The 27961-nt window shown below is 39.2% G+C and overlaps 3 protein-coding genes across 6 annotated transcripts; 1 reads left to right on the top strand and 2 right to left on the bottom strand.

Annotated features, from left to right (window-relative positions):
* The first annotated feature begins 15 nt into the window (after positions 1-15).
* Positions 16-7613, top strand: cfap97 (cilia and flagella associated protein 97). 4 transcript variants are annotated; one of them, XM_083923509.1, is made up of 5 exons: positions 16-139; positions 922-1898; positions 2606-2886; positions 6075-6237; positions 7154-7613. In XM_083923509.1, the coding sequence occupies exons 2-5, from the start codon at positions 947-949 to the stop codon at positions 7273-7275; spliced, it is 1518 nt and encodes a 505-aa protein (XP_083779635.1). In that variant the 5' UTR covers positions 16-139; positions 922-946; the 3' UTR covers positions 7276-7613. The 4 variants fall into 4 exon arrangements, with proteins under 4 accessions (XP_083779635.1, XP_083779633.1, XP_083779636.1 ...); XM_083923507.1 differs by having other exon boundaries at positions 7151-7613; XM_083923510.1 differs by lacking the exon at positions 7154-7613 and adding an exon at positions 3024-3052 and having other exon boundaries at positions 6075-6184.
* A 632-nt stretch (positions 7614-8245) lies between these two features.
* Positions 8246-10426, bottom strand: slc25a4 (solute carrier family 25 member 4). The gene is made up of 4 exons (XM_083923542.1): positions 10249-10426; positions 9114-9600; positions 8866-9006; positions 8246-8751 (listed from the first exon to the last, which is right to left on the bottom strand). Exons 1-4 carry the CDS (start codon positions 10357-10359, stop codon positions 8594-8596), a joined length of 897 nt encoding a protein of 298 aa, XP_083779668.1. The 5' UTR covers positions 10360-10426; the 3' UTR covers positions 8246-8593.
* A 3039-nt stretch (positions 10427-13465) lies between these two features.
* Positions 13466-19905, bottom strand: LOC310963924 (NXPE family member 3-like; the record flags this gene model as incomplete). The annotated part of the gene is made up of 5 exons (XM_083936881.1): positions 13466-14010; positions 14094-14297; positions 17230-17300; positions 17843-18138; positions 19519-19905. 5 exons carry the CDS (start codon positions 19903-19905, stop codon positions 13466-13468), a joined length of 1503 nt encoding a protein of 500 aa, XP_083793007.1.
* Between the last annotated feature and the right edge of the window lie 8056 nt (positions 19906-27961).

Below are 27961 nucleotides of genomic sequence, written 5' to 3'. Positions count from 1 at the left end.
TGTAACACGCTTAAACGAAGATTTTGTTTTTATGCAGCTCTGGGTTTCATCTTTTCGCCCTCTGAACGGAACACATCATCTCTAAAAAAGGAAATGCAACTGTAACGTGAAACAGTTTATCTGTGCGACACTTCACCGGGTAAGATATCGTTGTCATAAAGCTAAAGTTAGCTCACCAGACGTATAAATATAAAGTTACCTAGCATACTTTAGTTAGCGATCGAGCTGTGTGTCCTATAGTTTGTCTGTCGCAATATCATACTAAATTAGATTGTAACGCTAAGCTATGGACTTTATATTTACATATACTTGTCTACGTTTGAGTAAATTACAGCATGGAAGCACCGTGCTAATGTATTTGCAAGTTTGGGCTCATTGACTACAAATCATGTGCAATATTCTTTACATTTTTGCTGAACGTTTTCAAATGAATCTTATAGAGTTGTATGTCTAAATATGCATTTTACCAACAGCCATTGTTTTCCATTTATGTCTGGTTTTTCAGTCAATGACCTGCTTAAAATATGTAACGTTAATCCATCGTAGAGAACAAATGCATCAGTTCTGTAGCACTTATTTTAAATGTAACATCAGTGCTGTGTGGTTATAAAGTTTATAAGTGCAGCTTGAAAAGTCTGAACTACAGTAATACCTAACAATGATAATGTCACACAAATTAATGAGGACTTGATCTTCACAATGGATGGACTAGGCCTACACATCTTAAGAGTTTGCTAACTGATTTTCATTTCGTATGGAACTTAATGAGGTCAAATGGCTGCTGTGGAGTGGTAGAAAAAAAAGTGGCTTCTAAAAACACAGCAGCATGGTTTAATTAATTGCAATATGTATTAAATAGGTTCCATCTGCAAGGTTCTTCATCTTTCTTAAATAATGTTGCAGTCTCACACTACATTACAGGATCAGTGTGTCGGGGAAGCCAGCCATGTTCAGCCCTGGTGAACTAGAAGGTGAAGTGGATCATTCGTTTTTCGACAGTGACTGTGATGATAACGGCGTCAGCAGAGATGGAGGGGAAAAGGCAGAGAAAGGCTTGAAAGCTGAAAATAAGAGCCCACCAACACACAATAGGACAGATGCAAAAGCTACAGAACCTAACAAAGGTGGCTGGACCCCAAGGAGTGATGGGAATAAAGAAGACCTGAGGCCAGTTGACAACAGTAGCAGCAGAGCAGAGAGGAAAGAGAATAGCTATCAATCAAAGGAAGAAGAGAGGAGCAGGGCGTCTAGCGTATCATATGTTGCCTGTACATCAGATAAAGTCATCAATAACAGCAGTGATAGTGATAATGAGGACTCTAATTTGCACTCTAAAGGGCCCAATGGAACATTTATGTCTTTGTTAGCTGAGGCCAGGGGGGTAGATTATAAGGATGTGTACAGCCAGAGTCCAAATGAATCTGAAGAAGAAGCATTACCGTCCAAACACTCAAGCTCAAGAGCGAGAAATAAACAATCTCCTAAAAAACTGACAATAAATCGGTGCACCCGAAGTCCATCACTCACTTCAACTGAGAGCAGTGTAGATGCAGACTCAGAGAGCTCCTCTAGCAGTAGTAATGGGAGAAGCAGTTTAGATTCCCCAGCCCTTCCTAGGCCTCACAAGCCTTCTTTCTCCCCTGGATTGAGAAGGACCCGAGTGGGCTCAGCGGAATCTGGGGATGTGCCTACCGGCAACATAGAGGAGTCAGAGGACACAGTGACAGATGTAAGCCCCCTCTCTTCTCCTGACTTCAGTCCCCTCCAGTCGCTGGACCTGAACCATGCAGAGGCCGAAGAGGGAAGCCTTAAAGAGCACCAGCAGCAGGAAAGTGTGCCCTCTAGTGTCCTTAGTGACATGCATCAAGATGACGACTCTAACCGGGATGTAGACGAGTGTGAGTGAACTTGTGGCTTTTGTTGTCCGTCAGTGACGCTTGCCATGCTCTCTGCTTTATACACTGACACGTCACAAGTGAGGGCCTAAGTGTGGACAAGAGTTTTGCACAGTTCAAAGAAAGTGTGTATATTCCTTCTCAAATAGTTTGATTATTTAGATTAAAGACTGAATAGGTACAGTATGTATTACTTTACTAGAAAAAAAATTATTATTAAAGGATAGTCGGATTAAAAACCTTGGATTGCGACCCTTGGATGGGGAATTGTAACTGCTAGTTTAATTTTAAGCGTTGTAAGGCATTGTGCCATGCAGACATGTACATATAAGACACCAGAAGTATCTTTGCAGTGGTGAAACATTTGTCAGGCAAGAACCCAATATATAACATACATATAATGTTACATTATAAATTAAGAACTTTGTCCTATGTCCCAAACTCAACAAACAACAAAAAAGGATCCTTTGCTGAAATACAGCTCAATATCTTTTATAATCATCCATTCAGAAGAACAAATTTAGCTCTTAAAATATCATTACCAATACAACATGAAAGGGATTTCATCTTCCGTAATACTTAAATTATCTATCAAGCAGCATTTCCTTTATTTTTTGTAGCTAGTGATAATATGCCTGACCACTGCTGTTCTACACTGTAGCTTCTTCTGAATATGTTTGTAATTTAGGTTTGTCCTTTTCACCAATCAGGCTCACTCCGTTCAGAGAGTCAGCTTGGAGGTAAACTCGGCTTCCACTGTCCTGGAGGGGCAAACAGGAAAAACTACTCGTTCACCAACGATGAGGTCCGACGTATAGAACGTGAGAACCAGCGTCTTCTTCGAGAGCTTTCGCGCCATTCTCCAGGACCTCGACCAGAAAGTACAGCGAGGAAAAAAAAACCTATGGCCAGCAAGTTGCCTCATATCCGCCTCTCTCACAGCGCGCTCAACAGGCACCGGGAACAGCAACGTATCGAGAGGGAGAACCTGGTGAGTTTTTCCTCCTACGTGAATTAGTAATCAATTTAATATAAAAAAATGAAAAATGTATAACACTTAACCCCAGACCTTGGTATAAATGTAGGTATGCCTGTTACTCTGTTTCTCTTTTCTTTTTGCTTTTCAAGATGCGTTATTCGGTGCTCTTTAAAATGAGGTTGGTGCAGTCGGTCTCAGCCAATCAGTAACAAGAGTCATGTGACTTCTGTGACATGTTGACCTTTACTTACAAAGAAGTTCTTCCTGCTTGAAACACTAAACAAAGGATAATTACTGCGGTGAGCTGCTTGGTGTGTTGTTATTAACAAGCAGTGTGCCATCTACCTGTGGAGTGCAAGTCAAATCTTCAGCTGAGACTTTGTCACCTCTGTCTGCCTCTACATTGACTTAATAACAAAGCTAAAGTGCCAATTAATCTTGAAACAAATCTGGGATGGTGAATTTTCAAACCTCTAAAAAAATAAAATAAAATAAAGTCATATATTTAGCATAGACTGTTAAAACATTTTTTTCTTACGGGCCTGGGGGGCGACTCCACTGCCTCCAAAAGAAGTCTGGTTCTACAGAAGTCAATGAGAAAATTAACCCTACATTTACTTGATTTACCTCGTAAACATTCTCCTAATGAGTTTATGGTCTAAACCACCAGTTTAAAGTCTTCTTCAATACAGCAAAACGTTCATTTTGTAAATTATTGTCATGTTTAGAGTAAAACAGACGATAAAGAAGGATATGCTTTAGGGCAAGGCTACACAGTGACCTGTCAGTGGAGATAGAGGCTTAATGAGATATATGTATGGCACTATGTACATGTAAAATATGCATGAACTTGTTTTTTGGTGTTGTCAGTGGTATTGTTTTAGAACTTTGGCATTTCCAAAGTCACAGTGTGTTTTCACTTCATCAGAATTGATTGTAACATAGCTGAACCCCCTAGCTCTGCCCTCTTGACCAAACTTGGTCATTTCTGGCTCCAAAATACTACAACATCCAAATGCCAAACTCCTGGCTTGAAAACATGGATGTATTATTAGAACTGGATACCAGAACACACATACAGCAAAAAAGTTCCATTGCTTCTGGGTTTACTTCCATGATATGCAGGCCATAGAATATGCACAGTAGTGTTTCTCCCTTTGTCAGTCCACACTCGGTCCATAGATGTTACATTAGGGTGAGGTCACAGGTTTTTAAATCACCCTTCTGAGCTTGAGGAAATCTTACAAATATAAAAATTGAGTGGAATAAAATTCACAATAGAAATCAACCTTTTTTGAGGTGTGCGTTCAATAGTTTTACAGTTGTCTTTTACAGTGGTGGCCCATGGAGACAATGCTTCACGGGCAGCCGGGGCACCAAATCCAGTTCTTATAATACCGTACATCCATGTTTTAAAACGATCACCAATAGGTGACATCACAGTGGCAACGCCCATTGTTTTTTGCAGTCTCTTCTCAAGTATAATCTCATCACGTTTTTTATTATTGTGTATCAACTTTTTCAGGAAGGACTGTAAATGATGAATTAAGGGGACTTGATCCACTGTACTGAGTTACTGCATTATTATTTTTTTAATGAAATGTCCTTGTAATTTCTTCTCAACTATTTAATAAGCAGAAAAAGATAAATATATTTTCTGGGAGAATCAGTCACAGTTGTTGCAATGATAGTGATTAACAGTTTTGTAACATTAGCCTTTGTGGTTTTCTGCAGTTCTTTTTTAAATAGATATTTACCTCCTGAAGTCTTTCCTTCATTTATAAACGCTAGTTAGTTGGTTGAGTTAGTGTCACTAAGAGCGCCACCCCTGAAAACAGATACAGATGGGCTTGGACAGATGGCAGCAGGTGGCAAGCTAGCAGCGCCACAGAGCACATTATGAGACAGTTTAGCCTCTGCAGCTTTGGCCTCTAACCCCATTTATGAACTCTGGCTGACCACTTTGAACAAGCAAGAAGCAGTGTTTAAAAAATGATTCAGGAAATTATAATTGGCAGCCAGGAGAGTGTTTTTATCACCTCTGACAAATGTGGATCACTGATATTGTCACATGTTTCTCATCATTGCAGATTAGAGTTTCTACATTAATGCTGACTGGTGTTATTATCGGAGACTGTGCTCCTGTCATTTTAAGGACATTGCATCTCTCTACGTTGTCAAGAGTGTTCTTCGCCTTCTCTATTCTTAGAGTGAAGTAATTGAATCTGCCGTGTGATCAGTGTATCCACCCCACTCACAACACATGTAAGACACCCGGTTTGTCCTGCACAAGTAGAACTAGTTCTACGTATTGCAAGATCGATTGACTACACAATATAGGCCTATCTCCATTTTATATCAAATAAGTGATATTAGAATAGAGGGCTAAACTTGGATTGAAGAAATTTCAGGTTATTCATATATTGGAAATGCAGTAAGTGGCCAATCTGGCTAACTGCACTTAAAAGCCTTCAGTGCCTTTTTATGACCTCTGGTGGACATTGTTAATTTTGATAGAACAGTCGCTTGACGGTTGAGCTTTTTGTTAGTTTCCATGCTTCATGTGGAGTTTTTGCTCACTGAGGGATTTATGCACAGCATGTATGTGGGAGTGTGACTGCACGCATGACATTCAACCACTTGCCTACACTGTTGTGTCTCATGCTGTTTAGTTGTGTTTGCTGTGAAGTAGCAGATATTTTATATTTCCATGATGTACAGTAATTGGGTATTTCTAGAATTTTTTCTTCATTTTTTAAGCAAATACTTGTCTATTTTGTGAAAGATATAAAGTCTTCATAAATCTCATACGGTGATTTAAATGGTGCAAATCCAGAACAAATGTTTTCAGCTTACAGTACATTTCTCAGTGAATCAAATGATATAAAAAGTTTCATCATTCGCATGAAACTCAACTGCATTTTTAGGGTGTTATGACTAAATTCTGGCATAAAAGACACAGAAGGACTGGGGACCTTAAGAGCTTATATCATGAATCACTTTTAATGATGGATAACCTCCACAAGAAAGTTTTGGACACTGAGCTACAGGATATACCTGCATATATCATTCCAATGTGAACTGGACTGAAAAATGCATGTTAAACCTGGTGGCTTTAACAGTGTACCAAGACAATAAGCATGTACAGTATGTTATGAAACACTGCTTACCGGGTGAAAATGCCATTGTGTTTCTTTCAGGCATTCCTAAAGAGACTGGAGTCTGTTAAGCCTACACCTGGCCTAAAGCGCTCAGAACAACTGGAAGACTACCAGCGACATATTGGATACGTGGGAGCTCCTTCATACCCCGTGTGTATGTCCCCCACCAAGAAAGAGAGATCTACCAGCAAGACACCCTCAGGTAGGTAACTCTGGCCTAGATTTGACAGCTTTTACTGTGCTAAAAATGTGTTATATACCCTAAACCATAAAACATGGTGATTTAATAGCTGCTCATACAACGCCCAACAACTGGGCTGTCTGTATTTCATTTATTGGGGAACGATCGCAGTTTGCAATATTTAAGTACAGCTACTTTTAAGACATGAGGTAGATGCACACCATAAAAGCACCTTTGTTCCCAAACCTCACTGAGTGTTTTGATCCCATTAGAGAAGTTGGACACCAACAATAGTGTGTGTAGTCATTTTGTAGCAGCCTGCCGTTGTTTGCATGTGATGATTTACTCAAGGTAAACAAAGAGGATCAGCATGTGGCACTGCGATGCGCTGCTCTTCTCATATTGAAGGCTGCAGATTTATGGCACATGTCTGAGCTGCTGCCTTCAGATGGCTGCAGAGATTTAATTAACAGAAGAAGACTTTCATACAGTAAAAAGCAGCTGTGGATAAATGATACTGGTAAGACTCGCACATTAATTTACACATCAGTAATAACAATTTACTGATGTTCTTCTTGTCATATTTATTTTTTATGTTTATTCAAATGAATGTTCTGGTTGAAGAGTTTTAAATATTTGATTTGTAGTTATATTGTGTAAAAAATGTTCAGAAGTCAAAATTTAAATAATTTGCCAACAGCGTAACGTCCCAGTTGTTATACAAACTCTGATAACATCATTGTGCTTGTGTGTTTCCCTGTACTGTACTTGTTTGCCATGGTCTGCTAGGGTTAAAATGTTCAATTATTAAATGCAAATAAAACAATCTTTTTTTCTAATTTGAAAAATTAAAGGAATACGTTCAGTTTCCTATTTTGATTATGGAAACTGCACATCTGTATTAAAAAAAATATATCTCTGTCTTTCGTATCAGCAGGTCCCAGGTCAGCCAGTTCTGCCCACCAAAGCTCCAGAGCAGTTTCCACCACAGCTGACTCCAGCAAAACACCCGTATCCAGGTCAAAGCAACTCAGTGCAGCCAAACCAGCCTGGTGCTGAGAGCATCGCTATTAGTGCTAGCTGTTGGTGTCCATCCATCACAAAAGGTTACATTTCAAAGGTACTAAGCTTAAAGCATCTTTTTCTTCACTTACATGGGTTCACTTTAGTTCACTTCATCAACTATTCAGTGAATTGTGTTGTAATGCATCAATTATACAGAAGATGGGACTTCTCTCTTAGATGCTGAAAAACAGCAAATGGTCGTTCAGTAGTGGCTTCTGAGTACTGCAGTAACTTTTTGTTAAATATGTTTTGTTAAATATGTTAAAAAAAAGTTGTGTTGAAATGATTGAACAAGTTATTGTGTCAACGAGTGGCGTTAAATAAATGTTTTGTGTGCCCCCCCCCCCTTTCTCATATTTATAACATTTATGATGCACTAGAGAATTATGTTTGGAATCAATGAATACAAATATTTGAAATATTATTTCGATAGTATGTATATTCTGTTCCTCCTTGTTCCAGGAGTTAGCAGTATGCTATAATACAACTTTAAACAGCGAAATGGTGGACAGAAAACCTTTTTGTAATCTCTTCTCTCCTAAAAACAAACGTGTGCCGATGCAGCACATGCCACAGTTGGTACAAACAATATTTTTTTTCCCTTCGGTGACATGGAACTACTCAATATATTTCAGTGATACTTATGACTTTGAATATTTTTCACATTATTAAAAAGGTTCTTTACAAAACCAAACATGCTGTGGTCCAAAGTGTTTTAACTGCATTGTGTTCTTAATAAAGCTTGTTTTGCTGCAGACATTTGACGTTTCACAGTAGGAAGAGGGCAGGTGTGAATAATTAAATGAATGATGGCTGAATTCCATTTTGCTGCTTCAGATCCAGGGCCCGGGTATTGTGCATGCTGGCTCATGCTCAAAAAGTGTGTGTGCTGTGAAAAAGGCATATTTGACTGCAGATTTCAGGTTGCCACAACAACAGAACATTCATTAGAAAAATACTGGACTATAAGACTAATAAATCTTTATTCTTAATAAAATAAGGTCACAGGGGTCAGAGAGATCACAATAAAACATGGGCCTCAGCTACTGCTTTACAAACTGACTGACGGGTTGTGACGTCACCTTTCGCACCATCATTTACACTGAAACAACAGCTTGACTTTGTCCCACTAAAAGACTGTTGTCATAGATGTGATATGTAGAGATTTCTAAGGGGGGCTGCTAACTCAGGTCAAGTATACTTGCCTGTATGAGCCCATATTGTATTTCACCACAAGCTGTTATCACCCACTCACAAGAATTAAGACGTGAAAGGTTTCCTTGAGGACTGGGAGATTAAAAAAGTTATTTTATTATGTGTACTTCTTGATCTCATCGTACAGCACCAACACAAAGGCACCACCCATGCCTCTGATCACGTTGGACCAGGCACCCTTGAAGAAGGCTTTGCCTCCCTCGTCCTTAATGATCTTCTTCCAGCAGTCGATTGTGCCCGTGTACATGATGTCAGCTGTGGAAATTAATACATGGGTATTGAAGCATCTATGCCTAAAATGCGTAATTGCGCCACACAAATCAAATCTATTAGTATACGGACATTATTCCGCAAGAGAATGAGCCTCACCTCCTTTGCGTCCAGACTGCATCATCATACGACGTCTGACGGTGTCGAAGGGATATGAGATAATACCAGCTGCAGCGGTGACAGTCTGGGCGATCATCCAGGTAACGACGATGTGCGTATTCTTGGGATCTGGGAGCATACCTGTATGATGGAAAAGTTAAGTCACCTGTTCGTCACAAAATACAAAATGCACACACTACGTTAAAAAATAAAACTTGATAAAAGTCCGATCGACCAGATGTGCGCACCTTTAGCAGTGTCGAAGCATCCGAAGTAGGCTGCTCTGTAAATGATAATGCCCTGCACTGACACGTTGAATCCTTGGTAAAGACCCTTGATACCATCGCTTTTGAAGACCTTGGTGAGACAGTTTCCAAGACCGCTGAACTCTCTCTCAGCTGTACCCTTGCCGATGTCGGCAGCGAGTCTTGTTCTGGCGAAGTCCAGGGGGTAGACGAAGCAGAGCGAAGTCGCACCAGCGGCACCGCCAGATGCGAGATTACCAGCGAAGTAACGCCAGAATTGGGTTTTTTGATCCACACCACCGAGGAAGATCTTCTTGTACTTGTCTTTGAAGGCGAAGTTGAGGGCTTGGGTGGGGAAGTAACGGATCACGTTGGCCAGGTTGCCTCTCCAGAAGGAAATAAAGCCCTGTTCCTTTGGGATTCTGACCACACAGTCCATGATTCCCTTGTACTGCATTTCAGCAGTGATCTGTTTGCTGGCATGCTGGACCTACGAGTAAACACAATAAAAGTACATTAAAGACACATTACCTCAAAATGTGATCAATTCTCTTGTAAAACTTTGTGCAAAGGAACTTTGCATGCCGCATTTTCTATTTACAACATAATATATTGTTTTGTATTTAAATTTAAAGTGTATTTTTTATAATCATAGTTGGCCAGACATTACTGTGTGTAGTTGTAGGCCCGGTATGCTCAATGCACACTCCTGTCACTTGAGAATCAGCCGTGTATTAGATTACATAGTTCAAGTTAAATTTAGCACTTCAATTTCACGAAATACTACTGCGGTTATCTTTATATTTCAGTAATAATTAACTTAATAAACGTACCAATATATATCAAATGACTATTATAGGCATTTTATTGAAAAATAGGAGGTTGTGTCACCATCGCCATCATAGCAGCAACATTGCAAAATCCAGTGCGTAAAACCATCTCCACGTGCCACTTGGCATTACGCATCAGACCATATGAACTTACATTGTGCACAGGTAGACATCTTTTGTATTAAAACTGTTTCAGATTTACATTTTAGCGTTTGGTTCATTAGTAACCCAACATTTACGCACACTTTACGCACAAATGAATGAACGTGCTGCCATACTTTAGGCACCAATTGGTTCAATAATTTTACCTGCAGCAGCAACTTGACTCTCTCAATAGGAGCGACAGCTGTTTTGGAGATGGCAGCGGCAATGCCACCGGCCAAAAAGTCCTTCATGAAACTAACCACCGCGTCCGACATGGTTGGATCTTTCCTGTGCAGATATGAGACCCCTGACTTTTTAAAGGTCCTCTAGGAAACCCAACGCCCCTCAAAGTGGACGAGGCACCCCCCGTCTGTTCTTATATATCGGCGCCATATATCGCGAGAATTTTGAGTGATGGACTTGCGTTTTGTCAAACAGGTAACCGAGGTTGAAAAAATATCCGAGGTTGAAGTTCAAGACATGCGCCATGTTCCTTAAATCAAGAGAAGGCCAAGCCAGGGACATTTAAAGGACACAGTATATTTAATTTGATTATAATTAAAATATAGATCTATTTTTAATCCAATCTTGTGCAAATCGGAGTAAAGTATTTATCCTTAATTCCTGCTTTTCTCAGCCTTCTCATCCATAATACAAACATACACTTTCGGGTCAGTTGAGTTTCCAGGAGACCAAAAATAAACAAAGGAGTTCTATGTAGTGTAACTTAAATGGGATAAACTGTGAGCTTTTTACAGAGTAGCCTAAAGACCATTTTAACGTTCACATCACCCGTGAGGTATGACCCTGAACCGGCCGTGACCGGCCCATTGATTTAAAAACCTCCGGAATCAAGCGCGTTCCTGTGAAAATCTCAGAAACCTCTATAAACCACAATTGGGAGTCCAACCAGTATATAAAACACTTGTTGTGTCTCTACATCTCACTCATGGTTGCTACAGTGTCACTCTCATTAATCCAGCCTACTGATTTTTGTTTAGCCTCCTATCTTGATCTATTTTTTTCATTCAGACGTTGCATAACTTTCATGACCACAAATATAAAAGGCCAACGATTGAATTTGTTTTTTTGTTCATAAATGTAGAATGGTCGGAGCAAAGCCTCATGGGAAATGGGAACTGCGTATCGCTCCAATGAATGAATGGGGGTGAATGAGCGGCTGTCAGACAGAGAGAAAGCTGCAAGGTTGAAGGAGTGGATTTTCTTACAGTGGAAAAGGAAATCGGATTTGCGTGTTTGATTTGCTCAGTTACACCTGTTGGAGGGCAAGAAGAGAAAAGAGAAAGGAGGGGCTGAAAAGGCCAGAATGAAGAAGAAGCGGATGCTGGAGGAGAGTGGATCAAAGTGGTGAAAAATCACAGATTTATTCCAAAACAACCAGAACCAGGCATCAACTAGTGATGCAGGTGAGTTAACAGGAAAACGGTTAGCCCAAGCTTTGACTTTGTTGCTAATTAGCAAAACTTTTGAGCTGAGTTCTTCATAGTTCCTCCTCAGTGGGGCGGTGTTGTCATATCACGGTTTTACACACACACACACACGCACACACACATGCACACGCACTCCCACATGCACACACACACACACACACACACACACACACACACACACACACACACACACACTCCCACTCCCCTGTCCGAGTATTGCCCTGTCCTGGTGGAGGGGATGGGTGGAGCCCGTTGCGGGCGGTGCAGTTTTTGTGTCCCACTCCGCCCCTGGTTATATCTACATGTATCCTGAGACATCGGCTGTTGTGTGAAAAAACAAACAACTCAAAAACAGTAGTTACACTTCCTATTTATTTTTGAATTCTATAGCCCTAATAAAACATGGTTTAAATCTCTCTTCTGGCACAATGGTTACTGTTCTCTAATTTGCTCAATGATTTATCACAAATTAAAGTTTTTTTGTGCCTTGGTTATTTAGAAAAAATTGTGTGCATTGTGGTGATGACCGCCACTCTGTCATCTCAAAGAATAGACAAACAGACAGATACATGACATTTCATTCATTTATAATACTTAATACCAACAGTAAAAGTATTTGAAGAGGGCTTTTTTAGAGTAGCATATTACTTTAGTTAGTTTACTCTGATGATTTTGTATTAGTCTGTTTTGTGATCCAATGTGAAATGGGCCAAGAGTAAACACCAGAAGACACCAATCAAATTAATTATGATGTTTTACTCTAGATAATGTACATAAAGTACAGGAGGAGTATAACGTACAACATTTCCCTCTTTGGAACAGAAGTATAAAGTATAAAATGGAAGAAGAAGAAACACAAGAAGTCTACCTTAAAAGTGTTACAAACTAGAACGGAGACCCAAGCACAGGACACAGAACAAAAAGTATACACAAGTAGGATATTAGATATTTTTCTGCAGGATAGTCTGTTCGCTTTGCCTCTCTTCCAAGTAACAGGAAGGCCTTACACACTCAACTCTTCAAAAATCTCTCTCTCTCTCTCTCTCTCTCTCTCTCTCTCTCTCTCTCTCTCTCTCTCTCTCTCTCTCTCTCTCTCTAGTTAAACATATATCTTTGTCCAATATGACAAACAATAGTTGTTAGTTGCTTGTGTTTTAGTGTCAACTGCAGCTTTCAGAAAGACAATCTTTTGTGACTTTAGATTCAGAACAATCCGTCCGTACATAATGCATGCATTGCCACAGTCTCTCCAGATATAAATTCAGTCTTCTGAACTATTGTGAATCCAGAAGGAACATTTCCTTATTAGGAGGCCAGACCGACTGGATAGCTACCTGTCTGCCAGGTATGACTGCAGCTTCTTTCAGATAGCAGAGACCAACCATTTCTACAGACCCATCCCATACATATGTGAATACATAGTCATGTTTCGTTTTCCAACTTTAATTACAAATTGCAAATGATCAACAGAACGCTCTGTTAAACAACTCGTTGGTGCATGATTGACTGTTTTGATCCAGCCTCTGAATTTGAAGTTTTTGGAGTTACCTTCTCATATCTGTCCATTCAATATAAAGATGGAGTTATCAGCTTAGCAAACTGTTCAAAGGCAACAAAAGTAGCCTACCAGCACTGTTAAAGCTCACTAAGTAGCATGTTATATCTCATCTGTACAAAAATGTAAAACATTTTTAAAAAGTCTATTGGGGGTTCCCAGACAACCAGCCTGGGTCTACTTGGGTTAATCATTTCCTGGGATGCTGCTTGGCAATCCTAAGACATGAGGAATGAGGTTGTATGTGTTTATAACCAATGGCAACATGACTTAGAGCTGTTTTCCATCCAGTACTGTTTCTGTTCTGCTCATTCAACATTCCATGAATAAAGTAGATGTAGTTCGTCTCCCCCATTAAACATACATCTAGCTGCCCTATTGAGGGCACACGTAGGACAAGAGAACGTCAATCATATCCTTAATAATGGGAGTTGTAGGGTGGAGGTTGTGTGGCAGTTGGTGGGCAACAACCATTTCCCAGGCATAGATCATACGAACATCCAGTCCTTTGAACATGGCTCTGAGCACCTTGTCACACTGCAGTGTGTACCAGTCACTGTTGGTTAGTGCATAAAAAAGTGTCAGAGCTTTGGGGTTCCCTGTGCGGATGAGGACCTTTGTGCCCGGAGCCCTGTTCAGCAGCCGCACCACCGCCTTACGGATGTTCTGCAGCCGCCGGATGTAGAGCTCAACAGGGAAAGTGCCAAAGTGAGCCCAGACACCAATTACTACAACAGTATTAGGGCCTCCAAGTAAGCTATCTATTTCACTGGCAGCATAACGCAGCTCACCGGCTGCCACAGAGACAATTCGGATAGGAACCCCGTGAAAGCGGGATGCCACCATAATGTTATTCACTTGGTCCACAGACATGTGAGGTCCAGCTTTTCCCGGGTTATGCAGGGCAAACTCCTTAAGATCTAAAATGATGACAGAGAGATCCAATTAAATTACACTGTGAACAAACCCAAACTGTTGTCAGAAATCTCTGTGAATCAGCTACCTGGTAGTGTTGCGATGAGATATTCAAACCACATCCTGATCGTGCTGTCTCCAAACATGTGGACCTCCTTCTTTCTCAGACAATGAATTTTGGCAGAAACGTCAAATTGACGAACTGTGGTGCCATCAAGTGCTCGCCACACACCCCGGTAGTAATAGCCATAGAGTCCAGATGTCACAATGTTGCTCTTCATCTCTGGTTGACCTGCGAAGAATAAGGGTGAGGATATTCATATTTTTGTTATCTTCAACAAATGCCATGAAAAGACCAAAACAAAGGTCTCTCCCAAACCTGTCAGTCAGCCTCAAGTCAATTTGTGACTACAAAAGACATAAATCTTTATAAATGTGTCACAAATACGTAGTTTATTTACTAAAGATTTAGTTATTTAGTAGTTTTTTAACATTCCTGTAATGGTGGTATTTAGTGTATTTGTTGAACAATGGATGGAAGAAGCAACGATAATGCCAACAAGAACATGAAAGCACCTGATTTAACTGCTAAACATCGCATAAAGCTTTATCAAGCGAGCAGTAGCAGCTCCTTACTTTGGGGATAACAGCTTTCAGACCTAATACCGGAGAGACCAAACTGTAACCGCATTTTACACATTAATGAACCACGGGTAATGCTCCATGCTTCCAGTGCGTCTCTCAAATTGTGTTCCAGAGAACGATGTACCCAGAAGAAACTAGTACAACTTTTTACAATTTATTTTTGCCGGCTCTACTGTTGTGTTCTGTAGCACATTTAGTATTAAATAATTATGGTGGTGTGCAGCCAATTATACTGTGCAGCCAATTATACTTGTTATAGTGTACCGTGCTCCTGGTCCGTACTCAGAATTTCTGTCTGAATTCTCAGAGTTTCTATCAAATTTAGTCCTTAAATCTGATAAAGTAATCATTGTAAGAGATTTTGATATTCACGTGGACGTTGATAATAACAGCCTTAATATTGCGTTTATCTCCCTATTAGATTCGATTGGTTTTAGTCAGAGTGTACATAAACCTACTCACTGTTTTAATCACACCCTCGACCTTGTTTTGGCTTATGGTGTGGAAATCAATGACTTAATTGTCTTTTCACAGAATCCTATTTTATCAGACCATTATTTAATAACTTTTGAATTCGTATTACAGTACTACTTACCTCCGGGCAAAAGTTTCTACACTAGATGTTTATCTGATAGTGCTGTAACTAGATTTAAGGAGTTGAATCCAGCATCATTTAATTTAATGCCTTATCCTAGTATTCAAGATTCCTGCACTAACGTTAGTTTCTCTGAAATTGATCACCTTGTTGACAGTGTTGCAGGCTCATTGCGAACAACACTCGACTCTGTTGCTCCTTTAATAAAGAAGATAATGAAACAGAGGAAGTGAATTAAAACAAATATCGCGAAAATCGGAAAGTAAGTGGCGTTCTTGGCAAGAAAGTCTAAAAACATAGGAAGGCCCTCCGTAATGCCAGAGCAGCCTATTACTCATCTTTAATAGAGGAGAATAAGAACAAGGACTGCACTGTAGCCAGGCTGACGGAGAGCCTCAGCTCTATTGAGCCATTTATTCCTATAACCCTCAGTAGTAACGACTTCATGACCTTCTTTTATGATAGAATTATAACTATTAGAGACAAAATCAACTCGCTTGGCACCAATTTTTCTTCAAACCCAGGAACCTCAGAAACAACTATCAGCCTGATATATTCTTGGACTGCTTTTCTCCAGTTGACCTTAACAAATTAACCTCTACTATTTCAGCATCAAAGCCTTCTACTTGTCTTCTAGACTCTATCCCAACCAGGTTACTTAAAAAAGTGTTACCTTTAGTTAGCACTCCTGTATTAGATATGATTAATATGTCTTTATCAGCAGGTTATGTACAACAGTCTTTTAAAATAGCTGTAATTAAACCTCTTCTTAAAAAGTCCAGTCTTGATCCCGAGGTACTAGCCAACTATAGACCTATATCTAACCTTCCTTTTCTCTCTAAAACCCTCAAGAAATGAGTCCCCAATCAGCTGTGTGACTTTTTATATAATAATGAGTTACTTGAAGACTTCCAGTCAAGATTTAGAAAAAAATAATTAAATAAATAAAAAATTACTAACGACCTTCTAATAGCTTCAGACAAAGGACTTGTTTCTGTATTTGATTTACTAGATCTTAGTGCGGCCTTCGACACTATTGACCATTGCATCCTGCTACAGAGACTGGAGCATCTAATTGGCATTAAAGGAACCGCATTAAGCTGGTTTAGGTCGTATTTATCAGATAAATCTCAGTTTTTACACGTTAACGACAAATCCTCCATGCACACTAAAGTCAGTCACTGAGTCCCACAGGGTTCTGTCCTTGGACCGATTCTATTCACCTTATATGTGCTTCCCTTAGGAAATATTATAAGGAAGCACAGGCTACCTGTAAAATTTAGAATAGAATTTAAAAAATACTTCTCCTTACCTACAAAGCTCTTTTTGGTCAGGCTCCGTCGTATCTTAAAGAGCTCATAGTAGCATATTACCTGACTAGATCGCTGCGCTCTGAGGATGCAGGGCTACTTGTCGTTTCTAGAGTCTCCAGAAGAAGAATGGGAGGCAAAGCCTTCAGCTACCAAGCTCCTCTCCTCTGGAACCAACTCCCAAGTGTTATCGGGGAGGCAGACACTTTCCCTATATTTCAGAGTAAACTTAAAACTCTCTTCTTTGATAAAGCTTACAATCACCTTAGATGTGCTTGTTTCTACTATTCTGCTGTATTAACTGCCATAACATATGAGTCATATTCACATTACTATAGATATTATTATAGTAAATGTTACTCTTTGGATGCTTGCATCTCTGGAAGTGTGTCTGTCTCTCTGTCTTTTGTCTGTCTTGGTCTTTCTATCCCTTTCTCTCTCCTTTTCTTCCTCCCCAACCGACGTTCCTGCCTGTTATAAGGAGGGTTTTTGCTGCCACCGTACTCTACAGGGGAATTGTTGGGTCTATGTAAATCTTAAATAATTCATAGAGTGTGCTCTATACCTACTCTGTAAAGTGTCCTGAGATAACTTTTGTTATAATTTGGCACTATAAATAAAATTGAATTGAAATTGAATTGAATTGGTGGCAGTTGTAAAATGTTGTGCTTTACCTTCCTTTTTTGGCAACACAGTGACACTGGCAGGTCCTGAAGCATGAATGAGGACTTTCATGTTGATACCACTGAAGAAAAGCACACAGAGGTAAAAAAAAAATATCACACACACACACACACACACACACACATACACACACACACACAGACACACACACACACACACACACACACACACACACATACATACACACACAGACACGAGCACACACACGCATACACACACACACACACACACATGCACGCACACACACACACACACAGCAACATTAAAGGTATTCTAACCTTTCTGTTATGTTGCTCAGCAATTAGAAGAAATTGAAACATGAACAACTCCGGCTCCCTCCAAAGTCCCACCGTCTTACCCCTGCCTGACCTCTGATGTTCCCTCCTCGCCTGACGCTCTCGGCTAGAAACTGAGCAGTACTACTAATGCTAATCTTCATTGCACAAATAACAGAACTATAGTAACTGATAACTGAAACTGTGACCATTTGTGACAACAGTTACAAACTTCTGAAATGTCCTACCAATGAAATATATAGGTAACACTCGCTGTATACTTCTTAGAAGTCACACAAAATGCCAGTCCTTTCTCTGATTTTTTCACCTCTCAAAGAGTTTCTCCTCGTTTGCCTTGAGGTTTTGATGGAATTCTTCTGTGCCGTGGGTGATCCTGGTATCACAGCTCAGATTCTTTGGCTTGTAGCAGAACCAAGGCTCGCCTGTAGAGGGGTCAGTAAAGTTGCACAGTGGTAGCTGGGGTTGACGCAGGCATACGTTACACATGGTGGTTTCAGAGCGTGAGCCCTGGCGAAAGACGCTCTGAAATTGCATTCTGTCAGGTTGTTCAATGTTCAGCCTGGTCAGAACTGTGATGGCCTCACTAGGGTGAACCAGCATCACCTGATTGGACAGAGAACCACAGTTTTAATATTATGGCCAATCATGTTCAGTCATATCAAATACAAATAAATTGAATTGGCACATTCATAAGGATTGTTGTTTTGTAAACCAGATTGATCTTTAAAACAACAAAAACAGGTCTGCTGCTAAACCTCATTCATCTATGGATCAGACGGAAAACTATTTTACCTACAACCTCGTCAAAGGCAGCCTAGATAGCTTCCCTTCTTCTTTGCTTTCCCTTCACAATAGGAGCTCTAGACACAAACTAAGTAGTTAACTGTTTACCAGAAGGAACTTAAATTCATTCAGAGCATTTCACTAAATTCTCAATAAATATCTCACAATAGCCCAGTTTTAGCTTTTCCTGCTTTGGTTTCCTGACTGTGTTCAGAAATCACAGGAAGAGACGCTTTTATTTTGTCCTCTGGCTTAAGTCCCCGGTGCTAACCTCCATCACTGCACTCAGGGGGTGAATATTCAAATCTTTTATGTAATGCATTTGCACCGCTGCCAGTGTGAATAGTGCCACTGTCATCTAGACTTTCTCCACTATCAGTAAGTCTTTTTTCCGTTCTTTGACAGCTGTTGTAAATTTTAAGGTAGAGTGTTTTCTTTCATTTTTTTTGAGTGCTCGATTTGACATCTTGAATCAGCCATCAACCATCTGTGGAGGAACTTCCATTCACTCGTCCGCTCCAATGAATTACCCAATCATAGCTCAGCAACTGTATGCAGGCACAGCAGGTTTGTTAAGCTCTGGATTTGTTTGACATGTTGAAGATGATGGGTCTTTGGTATACTCTGCATATTTAGAGAAAGTTAGAAAGTTACGTTCTTTTAGTCTTTCCAAAACCAAAGATCACATGAAGAAGAGTGGAACAAATTATGAGAATAAATTCAGTTGATCTGCTCTAATGTAATCAGCAATTTTGAGCATGAACAGCTTAACAATCCGCTACCTACAGCTGTAACCTAACCAACAGCGGGAAGTATTTTAAACCCCGCTGGTGAGACCAAAGCCTCGCTAGCAGGGCTTCTAGCTGCCTCCTCTAGCAGGAGCAGCTGGTCTCGCCACGGTACTCCGAGCTTCTGTATGCTGGCTGACGGTTAAAAGCAGGTTCACGTCATGATCTACATTCACGCATTAGAAGCAACACGTTTGCCGCAATGGTCCAAATGTGATCCAAATGTGATCATGCAACACATTACTAGCATTTCAAGCGATGTGTCGCGTCTGGCGCTGCCCGGTGTGAATGCATCTTAAGACCTGAAAGTGAACTGGTGTAGCACAGGGGTGGGGCTTAGTGAAGTTAGTTAGAAGATAGATTAAAACACCTACAGTACAAACATATTTAACATGATAGTTTTCAGCATCACCTCAACCTGTGCGCTTCCTTCCCAGAGTAAAGACACTACAGCAGAGTAGCTGCCATTGAGATGATCCACCACATGCCCAGCCACACCTGCTTTAAGTGTTGGGTTGTGCACCCGGGCGTATAAGAGGTCTCCCCCAGTCTTCTTGGGACGGCCCTTGAAGTCAGAAATTTTGATCAAAACCTCCAGCTGATCCCCTACGTGCCACTGTCCACCTTCCCTCCCTGGGAGAATGGTGAAGGTACTGTGAGCTGGATCACTGGTCTGCTCCAGGATAAGAGGATCTGGCAAAAGCAGAGTTTCAGGCCAAGCAATGGAGTCTAGCAGGAGGCGTTCTTCCTGAGCCTCCTTGGGAGGCAGTGGCTGTAATTCGCAGAGGCCATGATGCATCTCAAGGTCAGTGGTAACTTTCGGTTCGACGACGGTGGAGGACACTTCATGCTGAAACTAAAATGGTGACAGATGCATCAAACAAATGCAAACAAAACTGATTAGCTAAGTATAACAAATGGTCAAGATGAAGCATACACAGGATTCGACCACACTAAAGGTACAAAACATCAGGGACTCTTCACATTTACACAAACTGCACTGATGAGGAGAGTAAAGAAAAACCCATTCAAATTGATTTAGCTGAATGCATCTTTACAGATCACAGTGGAAGAGACAGAGGACCTGTTCACACCTGGCATTAATATGTGGCTTTGGGAATTTGATCACAAGTGAACAGCTTTAAGTACACGTTAACCCTTCAGTGCCCAGCTGTTTTGGGACTTCACTTGGAGCTATACAAAATATATACAGGGTGTCCCAAAAATGGATATACATTTTTTATTTAAATATATATATATATATATATATATATATATATATATATATATATATATATATATAGTATTGGTATTGGGAAGTCTACTCTATGAGACTTGCAATAGTCGCTGAATTGTGAGCAGCCATTGAACGTGAATACCAAGGGGAATTGTTTGTAATGTGTACTATTCTCCCATCTGGGTCTGGACCAAAAGAACATGCGGTAACAAAACAATTAAATGATGTTTGAATATTCTGTTACATTTTGAAAATTAAATTAATTTTTCCCTGCAGAATTTTTTTACTTTCTATGTAAGAAATCCGTATTAAACAAAATGTCAATCATATAAGAGGGGCCTTTAAATACTTTAACACATGTCTCGAATGGGACTTTATCTTATGATTATGATTATTATGATTTATTTCTTCAGTAGGAACAGAACACATTGATGGTTTTGGTTGAAGGATAGAAAAATGACAGCCTTATCCTTTAACTGGAGGAGTTGCTGTTCTCAGCAAGTCAAGTGAAGAGCTACAAGGGAACACTTTAACACTTTTATACAATATCTGGAAATCTAACTAACAATAAACATTTCAAATAAGGTCCACCTTTTAAGTGACCCCATCAAAACCAAGTTCTCACCTGCTGGATTTCCACATATTTCATAAAGAGTAAGACAGCCACAGCCAGAATGAGGAAGATGAAGATGTACTTCCATCTTGAACAAGCTTGGACCTTCATGATCGTCTTCATCTTCATCATCACCTAGAGACTGACGACTGTTCACGCTCACATTTATACCTATGGACAATTCTAGAGTCAACCTCTTACCTAAGCTGTATGTCTTTTGATTGTGAAACTCCACCCACAAAGTCAACATGCCACGTAAAAGAGCCCCAGGCCGAGCTGAAGCTACACCCTTCTGTTGTTAGGCAGGGGTGTCCAATCCTGCTCCTAGAGGGCTGCTGCTCTGCATGTTTTAGGTTTCTCCCTGCTCCAACTCACCTGATTAGGTTGAAGATCAACTGAGAAGGGATCCTTCTCCCTGGATGGACAGACATACAGATGTCGTGTGAACAAAGACACAGATGAAGTTCAGCTTTAGTTTGCAAGTACAGATATTATAGTAAATGTATTCAAGTGGTGAAAATGCATCAAACATATAGGCACATGTATTTATCTATTGCACTGATATGGATGGATGACCAATATGTGCTTGAAGAATGTGAATGTGTATGGATGAGCAGTGTATATATGTGTTTTAGTATATATTTGAAGTAGCAGTGGTCCATTTTGTATTGTCCATGCAGCAACTTGCCCATGTCCAAAGTAAATTTCTTCCAAGGGAGACAGTAAAGAAACCCTGACCTTTAATACAATGTTGTGCAAACACAACAACAAAAGAAACAGGAACACACTGTTAACACAACAGATTATCTCTGAAAACTAACACAACATGTACGTTACACAATATACATGTTCACAAAACACTGCATCAGCTACATATCAAATATTCAAAACATATAACATACAGGTGGTAATGCATATTTTATATGAAATCAAAAAGGAAAGCAACATTATATGCACTTCTGTACTTAAAAAAACATATTAGAAGAAGAAATTCTCACATTAAATTACATTAAATGTGCTTCTGTACTTTAAAAACACATTTTAAAAGAAGAAATGCTTCAAGTTTATCCTGTTAAAATTATTTTTCCTCACTGGACAGTGGTGAAAAATAACTTTGTACATCTACTCAAGTACTGTACTTCTGATCAGTTTTGTCCTGTATTTCACTACAGTTTCCTGCTACTTTACACTTAATACTTATACTATTGTACTTTTTACTCTGCATTTATTTCAAAATTATAGTTTGCCTAGTGACTCTGGAGATTCAGATTAATACAAAATCATCAATTATTTATGTTTTACTCTAGATAAAGTTTAGAACGTACAGAAGTATAAAGTATGAAATGGAAGAAGCAAAAGTAAAACAAGTAGTCCTCAAAAGTATACACATGTAAGATATTAGAATGGTTAGTGGCAAACATTTCGTTTTCATGATAAAATGAAACTTCAAATATACTTTATTTTAGCATCTTGTGTCTTATCTCAACAGAGATTCATTTGGAGCAAACAAAGTGCTGAAAGCTTGGTGTGATTCTGCAGGATAGTTTGTTCTCTTTGCCTCTCTTCTGTCTTCCAGGTAACAGGAGGACCCTACGCCCATTTATAAACCGCGCTTGCTTTCAGAAAGCCAATCTTTTGTGACTCGGGTACAATCCTTTAGTACATGCATGTATTGCCATAGCATCTCCTGACAGAACATCAGTCTTTAGAAACGGACGTGGCACTAGTCACCCTAATAGAATTGACGTAGGGCTCACTGCTCTTCTGAAATATTGTGAATCCAGAAGGAACATTTCTTTCTGAAGTGGCCTCATTACAGGGAAAATGCAGTTTGGTCAAAAAGTAAAAATGATACTTTAGGGAGTATTAAAATGGCCTCCACAAACCCCCAAGCAAATGGCAATGAGTCATTAAGGTCAAAACTGATGTCTTTACAATTGTCAAATTTCAATTGTTAAAGTGCTTAATGATCTGTATTAACAGTTACTTTAAATATGAATACCTACAAAATAAAGGCAAAAATGGTGAAATAATAATAACAAAGGAAATTAACAGCGTTGAGCTTCAATCTCTTTGATCAATAAGAAAATATTAAGTCTCTTCAAGTCATGAATAAGCCTCTTACCAAATTCGGCCTTCAATAAATAAACACAGAACAAGTATAGAGACTCGCGTACAGTGGTTTCCTTTATCTCATTACTTTCACTCATAAACATGTTTTTGGGGCAACTGAGGACAATGATAAATGAAAGCCTATTTTCATTACACCAAGGGGATGTACCATTCTGGGTCAGAGGTCGGATGGATGGAGAAAAGGGAAATAAAGGAAGAAAGATTTCAGTGAAATCACCACCCACAGCCTGCTTTTACTTTATTTTATTGTATTTTAGACTGCAGGTATTTTACTCTCAGCTCACTTTTGCTGCACATTCAGTTTTGGCACCTGTTGAAAGTCTGCATCAAGTGAGCTTGAGGTAGGACGGAGAGTAAGAGCGGAAACGAAGATTTCAAATTAAGTTGTCAACAGTATGCCACAAAGCTACAAAGTAGTTGTAGTACATTTTGTTGCGAAATATTGCCTCCGGATATGTAATCCTGGCTGACTTGACCAGTGGAACATCCCACGTGCACCGCATGCACACGAATAAAGTACTACGATCCTAAACGAAGCAATTTGGTAGAGGTGACGTTGGACATAAAGTACAGGTTCCACTCCAGCGGTGTGGTTGGATTGCAAGATGACACCATACATAACTAACTTTACGGCTTTCAGTATGCGATGAAATATATGCATTATTGTAAAATCTAATTCTCTGGTGGCGAAAAGCACAACGGTACATTTACCATGATGCTCATTTACGACTGTATTCTTTCTTTATTTTATTTAGCCTTCACAAAGTAGGCCTACACCTCAAAATGTTTCGTTTACATGATAACAATGTCAAACTTTGTTACTTAAACTCAAATACTTTTTGAATTAAACTTAAAGGAAAATACATCAAATTTGTTTTTTTCACTTCAGGACTGTAACTGCCACGTCATGACCACTTGGTGGCGGTGCTTGACTGTGATGATCCATAGGCAAGACTGCAAAGCTTCAAAATGTTTCCTGAAGTGGAAATATCAAACTAGTAGCACTCCTGATAAAAATATAATGTAATAAAACCAATTCCACTTGCACTGAGACAATGCAACTTATGATGTAGAAAAACTAATATGCCTTCTTAAAGGCTGTTCACTCTTGAGGTCACTCTAGCATCAAACATCACCTCCCTAATTCTTATGAAAGATTTTTAGTTAGTCATTTTTACAGTATTGTTTTAATTTCTGAGGGAGCTGTAACTAGGACAGTAGACCCTGACGCTAACAGGATGATGTCTTCATACACAGTGATCTGCCCATCAGGCTTTTTAACTCTCTTTTTTAAAAGTTTATATCTTACACATCACGTATCTGCTTACCTGCTGTCTGCACTATTTTCTATTTACATAAAAACAACACTATCAACATGACTGCTTCTATTGAGCCACACACAATCATCTTTTCATGTACGTACATAGTGCTATATAAATATATTTTTATTTATTTCACCCCACTCTCGTATTTGATATTTACTTTTCACATTACATTTGTGAAATACTGTTGAATAAACTTGTCACTTTTACACATACTCATGTTCATATATGTATATATATTTTTATGTCATCCTATCTTATTTTAAATCTTATTGTAATGTTATCTTATTTTAGCTTTTATATGACTAGTGCTGTTATTGCTGAGCTGAATGCTGAATGAATATGCCAACAGCGAATTTCTTGTGATCTATTGCATTTGTTATTTCTTCCATTGCCTCAATTATTGCCAATGATGTTGATCTATTAGTTCTTAAATCCGTACTGACTATCTGCAAGTATTTTGTGTTTTTCTAAGAATGTGTCCAATCTGCTATTAAATCATTTTTCAAGTATTTTGGAAAACTGCGGTAGCAATGACACAGGTCTATAATTTGTGAAATGGTGCTTGTTTCCAGTCGTATATAGAGGTAATACTTGAGCTATTTTCATATTGTTTGGGAATGAACCAGTTTGAAATGATAAGTTAGATATGTAAGTTAATGGTTTGGAAATACCCTGAATTACTTTTTTTTTTTACCACGGTCATATTGACATCATTAAAGTCAGTTGAGTGTTTGTTTGTGCATGCATTTACTATATTGATAATTTCCTTTTCAGTCACTGCTTTAAGAAACAATGAACAGGGATTTCTCTCAAACCTATGTTCGTCATGTTTTTCTGCGTCACTGATTTTCTTTGCAAGGTCCGGTCCTACATTTACAAAGAATTCATTAAAACTGCCACATTAGCCATGTCATGATCATCAACACCCTTATCAATGAAATAGTTAGGCAGATTATTATGTCTAGACCCATTTCTTATAATATTATTTAATACCTTCCATATTCCTTTAATATTATCTTTGTTTTCATCTAATCTTCGTTTATAATAATCTTTTTTGCTTTGTCTTCAAATATTAGTTAACTTATTTTTATATTTTTGTACTTGCATTCAGCTTCTTTGGTTTTCAGTTTTATGAAATCTTTGTAAAGTTTATTTTTCTTTTTACAAGCATTTTGCAGCCCTTTTATAATCCATGGACAATGATCATATGAGTTCTTCTGTTACATTTTCTTACTGGACAGTGTGATTCATATAATGAAGAGAATATTCTTAGGAATTCATCATAAGCCCTGTTAACATCGTTTTCTCCATAAATTCCAGTTATACTCCAATAATTCATTTCTAAGAGTGATTATTGATTCCTCTGTCCTTACTCTTCAATAATGTATTTGTTTGTTTAAATGTTCCCTTATATTGATGTCATAGACTGCGAACACTGGCAAGTGGCCGCTGATTGCATTAATCAATATACCGCTTACTGTATCATTGTCAATGTCATTGGTGAAAATATTATCGATAAGAGTGGCATTATGTTGTGGTCTTGTTTCTCTTCAGCAGGGACTGGGCAGTTGGTCAGGATTGAAGGGAAAATTGATGCTGCCAAGTACACTCACGTTTTTGAGGAAGACCTGCGGCCCTCTGCTAGACATCGACCCAAAACAAACCGCCATAAAAACAACGCAGTGGCTAAAGGAGAGAAAGGTGAATGTCCTAGAGTGGCCCAGTCAGAGCCCTGACCTTAATCCTACAGAACATCTGTAGATGGACTTGAAGAGTCTCATCACTTTTCCAACCCTGCTATTCTAGTTTTTCATTTTTTATTACTTTTCAGAAATTTTGAAATTTTTTGTTTTATCATTTCAGGCAAAAAAAAGTGACTATTTCAAAAGGGTATCATTACTTTCTAAAGGCACTGTGCATATGACTTGTACAACTGAAACTTGCAACTATCTATAGTGGTGTAAGCTGTAAACCAAGGTAATTGCTTATCTAAAGCTTTCCTTTCTCAGTCAGTGGGTGGCACTAGAGAGCTGGGTGACTTTACAGGGCATCTCTAACATCCCCAGAGTGCAATTGTGGTACCCAGTGAAACAGGTGCTTTCCCTCATTTACTCCACACTCCACTCACAACAATACAAATAATACACCACTTTACTTGTTCCCCACAGGGACATATTCTTAAGTAGCCCCGACCAGCCAGGTCAGAGGTCAGGCTCAGCTGCAACCTTAGAGTTGGTTAGGGATTCAGCATCGTGTTCACTTCAACACTGCAGTTAGGCAGATGCTTGCTGACTCAGGGGCTTGCACCTGCTTTTTTGGCGAGCAAAAGTCGTCGTTTTTGTAGTTTCACAGCACATAGATTAATCCAATTTACATCTTTCTCTTCTAAAGCGTCTTCATTCTGAGATGTCAGCGATTGTCTGGTTTTATGCCCTTGTTTATGTTTACAGTTATTATAGTTGTTGTTACTTATATAAATCATGTTTTGGCAACGTGTTATTAAACCACTTCTCAAATTCTCAGGATTGTCTTCACAGTTTGTGTGATTGAGGGAGTTTGGTATCATTAAAGTTGCCTCTTCTATCTTTTCCAAAAAGGATTTCTTTTTGTAAAACTCACCAACGGCTGCCCATCTATAGCTTTATCTATCACCCATTGATCCATCCACATCACATCAAAACATTAACTTTGTATTTCCAGAAAAAAAACCCACAACTCTGTTTTGGTGTTGAAACTCCTTTTGTACTATCATTTAAATCTGATCTAGATTTGCGAAAGTCGTTGCTCAGTAACCTTGGATCTCAGAGATTGAAGGAGGGGTCATGGAGGGGGTGTGGGCTTGGATTTGCATTTTGAGTATGAAGAGCTGCAGGTGTCAGACAGTTAGAACACCCCCCACACACACACACACACACACACACACACACACACACACACACACACACACACACACACACACACACACACACACTCACCACACATATAAACGGGCACATACGCAAAGCCGTTACGCACAGCTCCAACACCAATACAGTCACTGATTTTTATCTGTTAAGAAGCAACTGTGACAAGCATCTTTTTATTCCTCTGGTCCCCTACCGTCTCAGACCTTAGATCTTAGACCAGTAGAGACTTAAAGATAATGGAGCTTATGAGTGTCAGACAGGGTTAAAACCACAGATATTAGGGTCAAAACACCAGCATGGGACCACTCGTTGCTTCTGACTCCAGCATGTGATTCAGACTGAATTTCTAATTAGGATTTCCTTCTTCTATAAACCAATTCAACAATGAATTAGAAAACTTGCTATTTTGTTATTATGATATAAAATACTGGGAAACACCAGATAATTGTCTCAAAAATCAGAGTTTAGCTAACTTTAGTGGGTTTGCATTGTCCAGTATGTTTATGTAATGTTTAAGTTTTTGTCTGTGTATACTGGACATAGTGCACACTATAATTTGTATTAAAAATCTTCTTTTTTTGTTTCTTGTTTGTTTGCTTATTAAGATATCTGTTAGTAACTGTATCATGAAGGCTAATGTT

This window comes from Echiichthys vipera (genome assembly GCF_963691815.1).
Source record: "Echiichthys vipera genome assembly, chromosome: 2".
Classification (NCBI taxonomy): Eukaryota; Metazoa; Chordata; class Actinopteri; order Perciformes; family Trachinidae; genus Echiichthys; species Echiichthys vipera.
The sequence above is the reverse complement of the archived record's forward strand: the minus strand, read 5'-3'. Positions and strand labels throughout refer to the sequence as shown.

Coding starts and splice junctions, on each gene's coding strand:
- cfap97 (XM_083923507.1), top strand. CDS start 947: ATGTTCAGCCCTGGTGAACTAGAAGGTGAAGTGGATCATTCGTTTTTC. Junction 1,899..2,605: donor TAACCGGGATGTAGACGAGT/GTGAGTGAACTT, acceptor TTCACCAATCAG/GCTCACTCCGTTCAGAGAGT. Junction 6,238..7,150: donor TACCAGCAAGACACCCTCAG/GTAGGTAACTCT, acceptor CTTTCGTATCAG/CAGGTCCCAGGTCAGCCAGT.
- slc25a4 (XM_083923542.1), bottom strand. CDS start 10,359: ATGTCGGACGCGGTGGTTAGTTTCATGAAGGACTTTTTGGCCGGTGGC. Junction 9,601..10,248: donor GAGTCAAGTTGCTGCTGCAG/GTAAAATTATTG, acceptor GTTTACTCGTAG/GTCCAGCATGCCAGCAAACA. Junction 8,752..8,865: donor GCAGTCTGGACGCAAAGGAG/GTGAGGCTCATT, acceptor TAATTTCCACAG/CTGACATCATGTACACGGGC.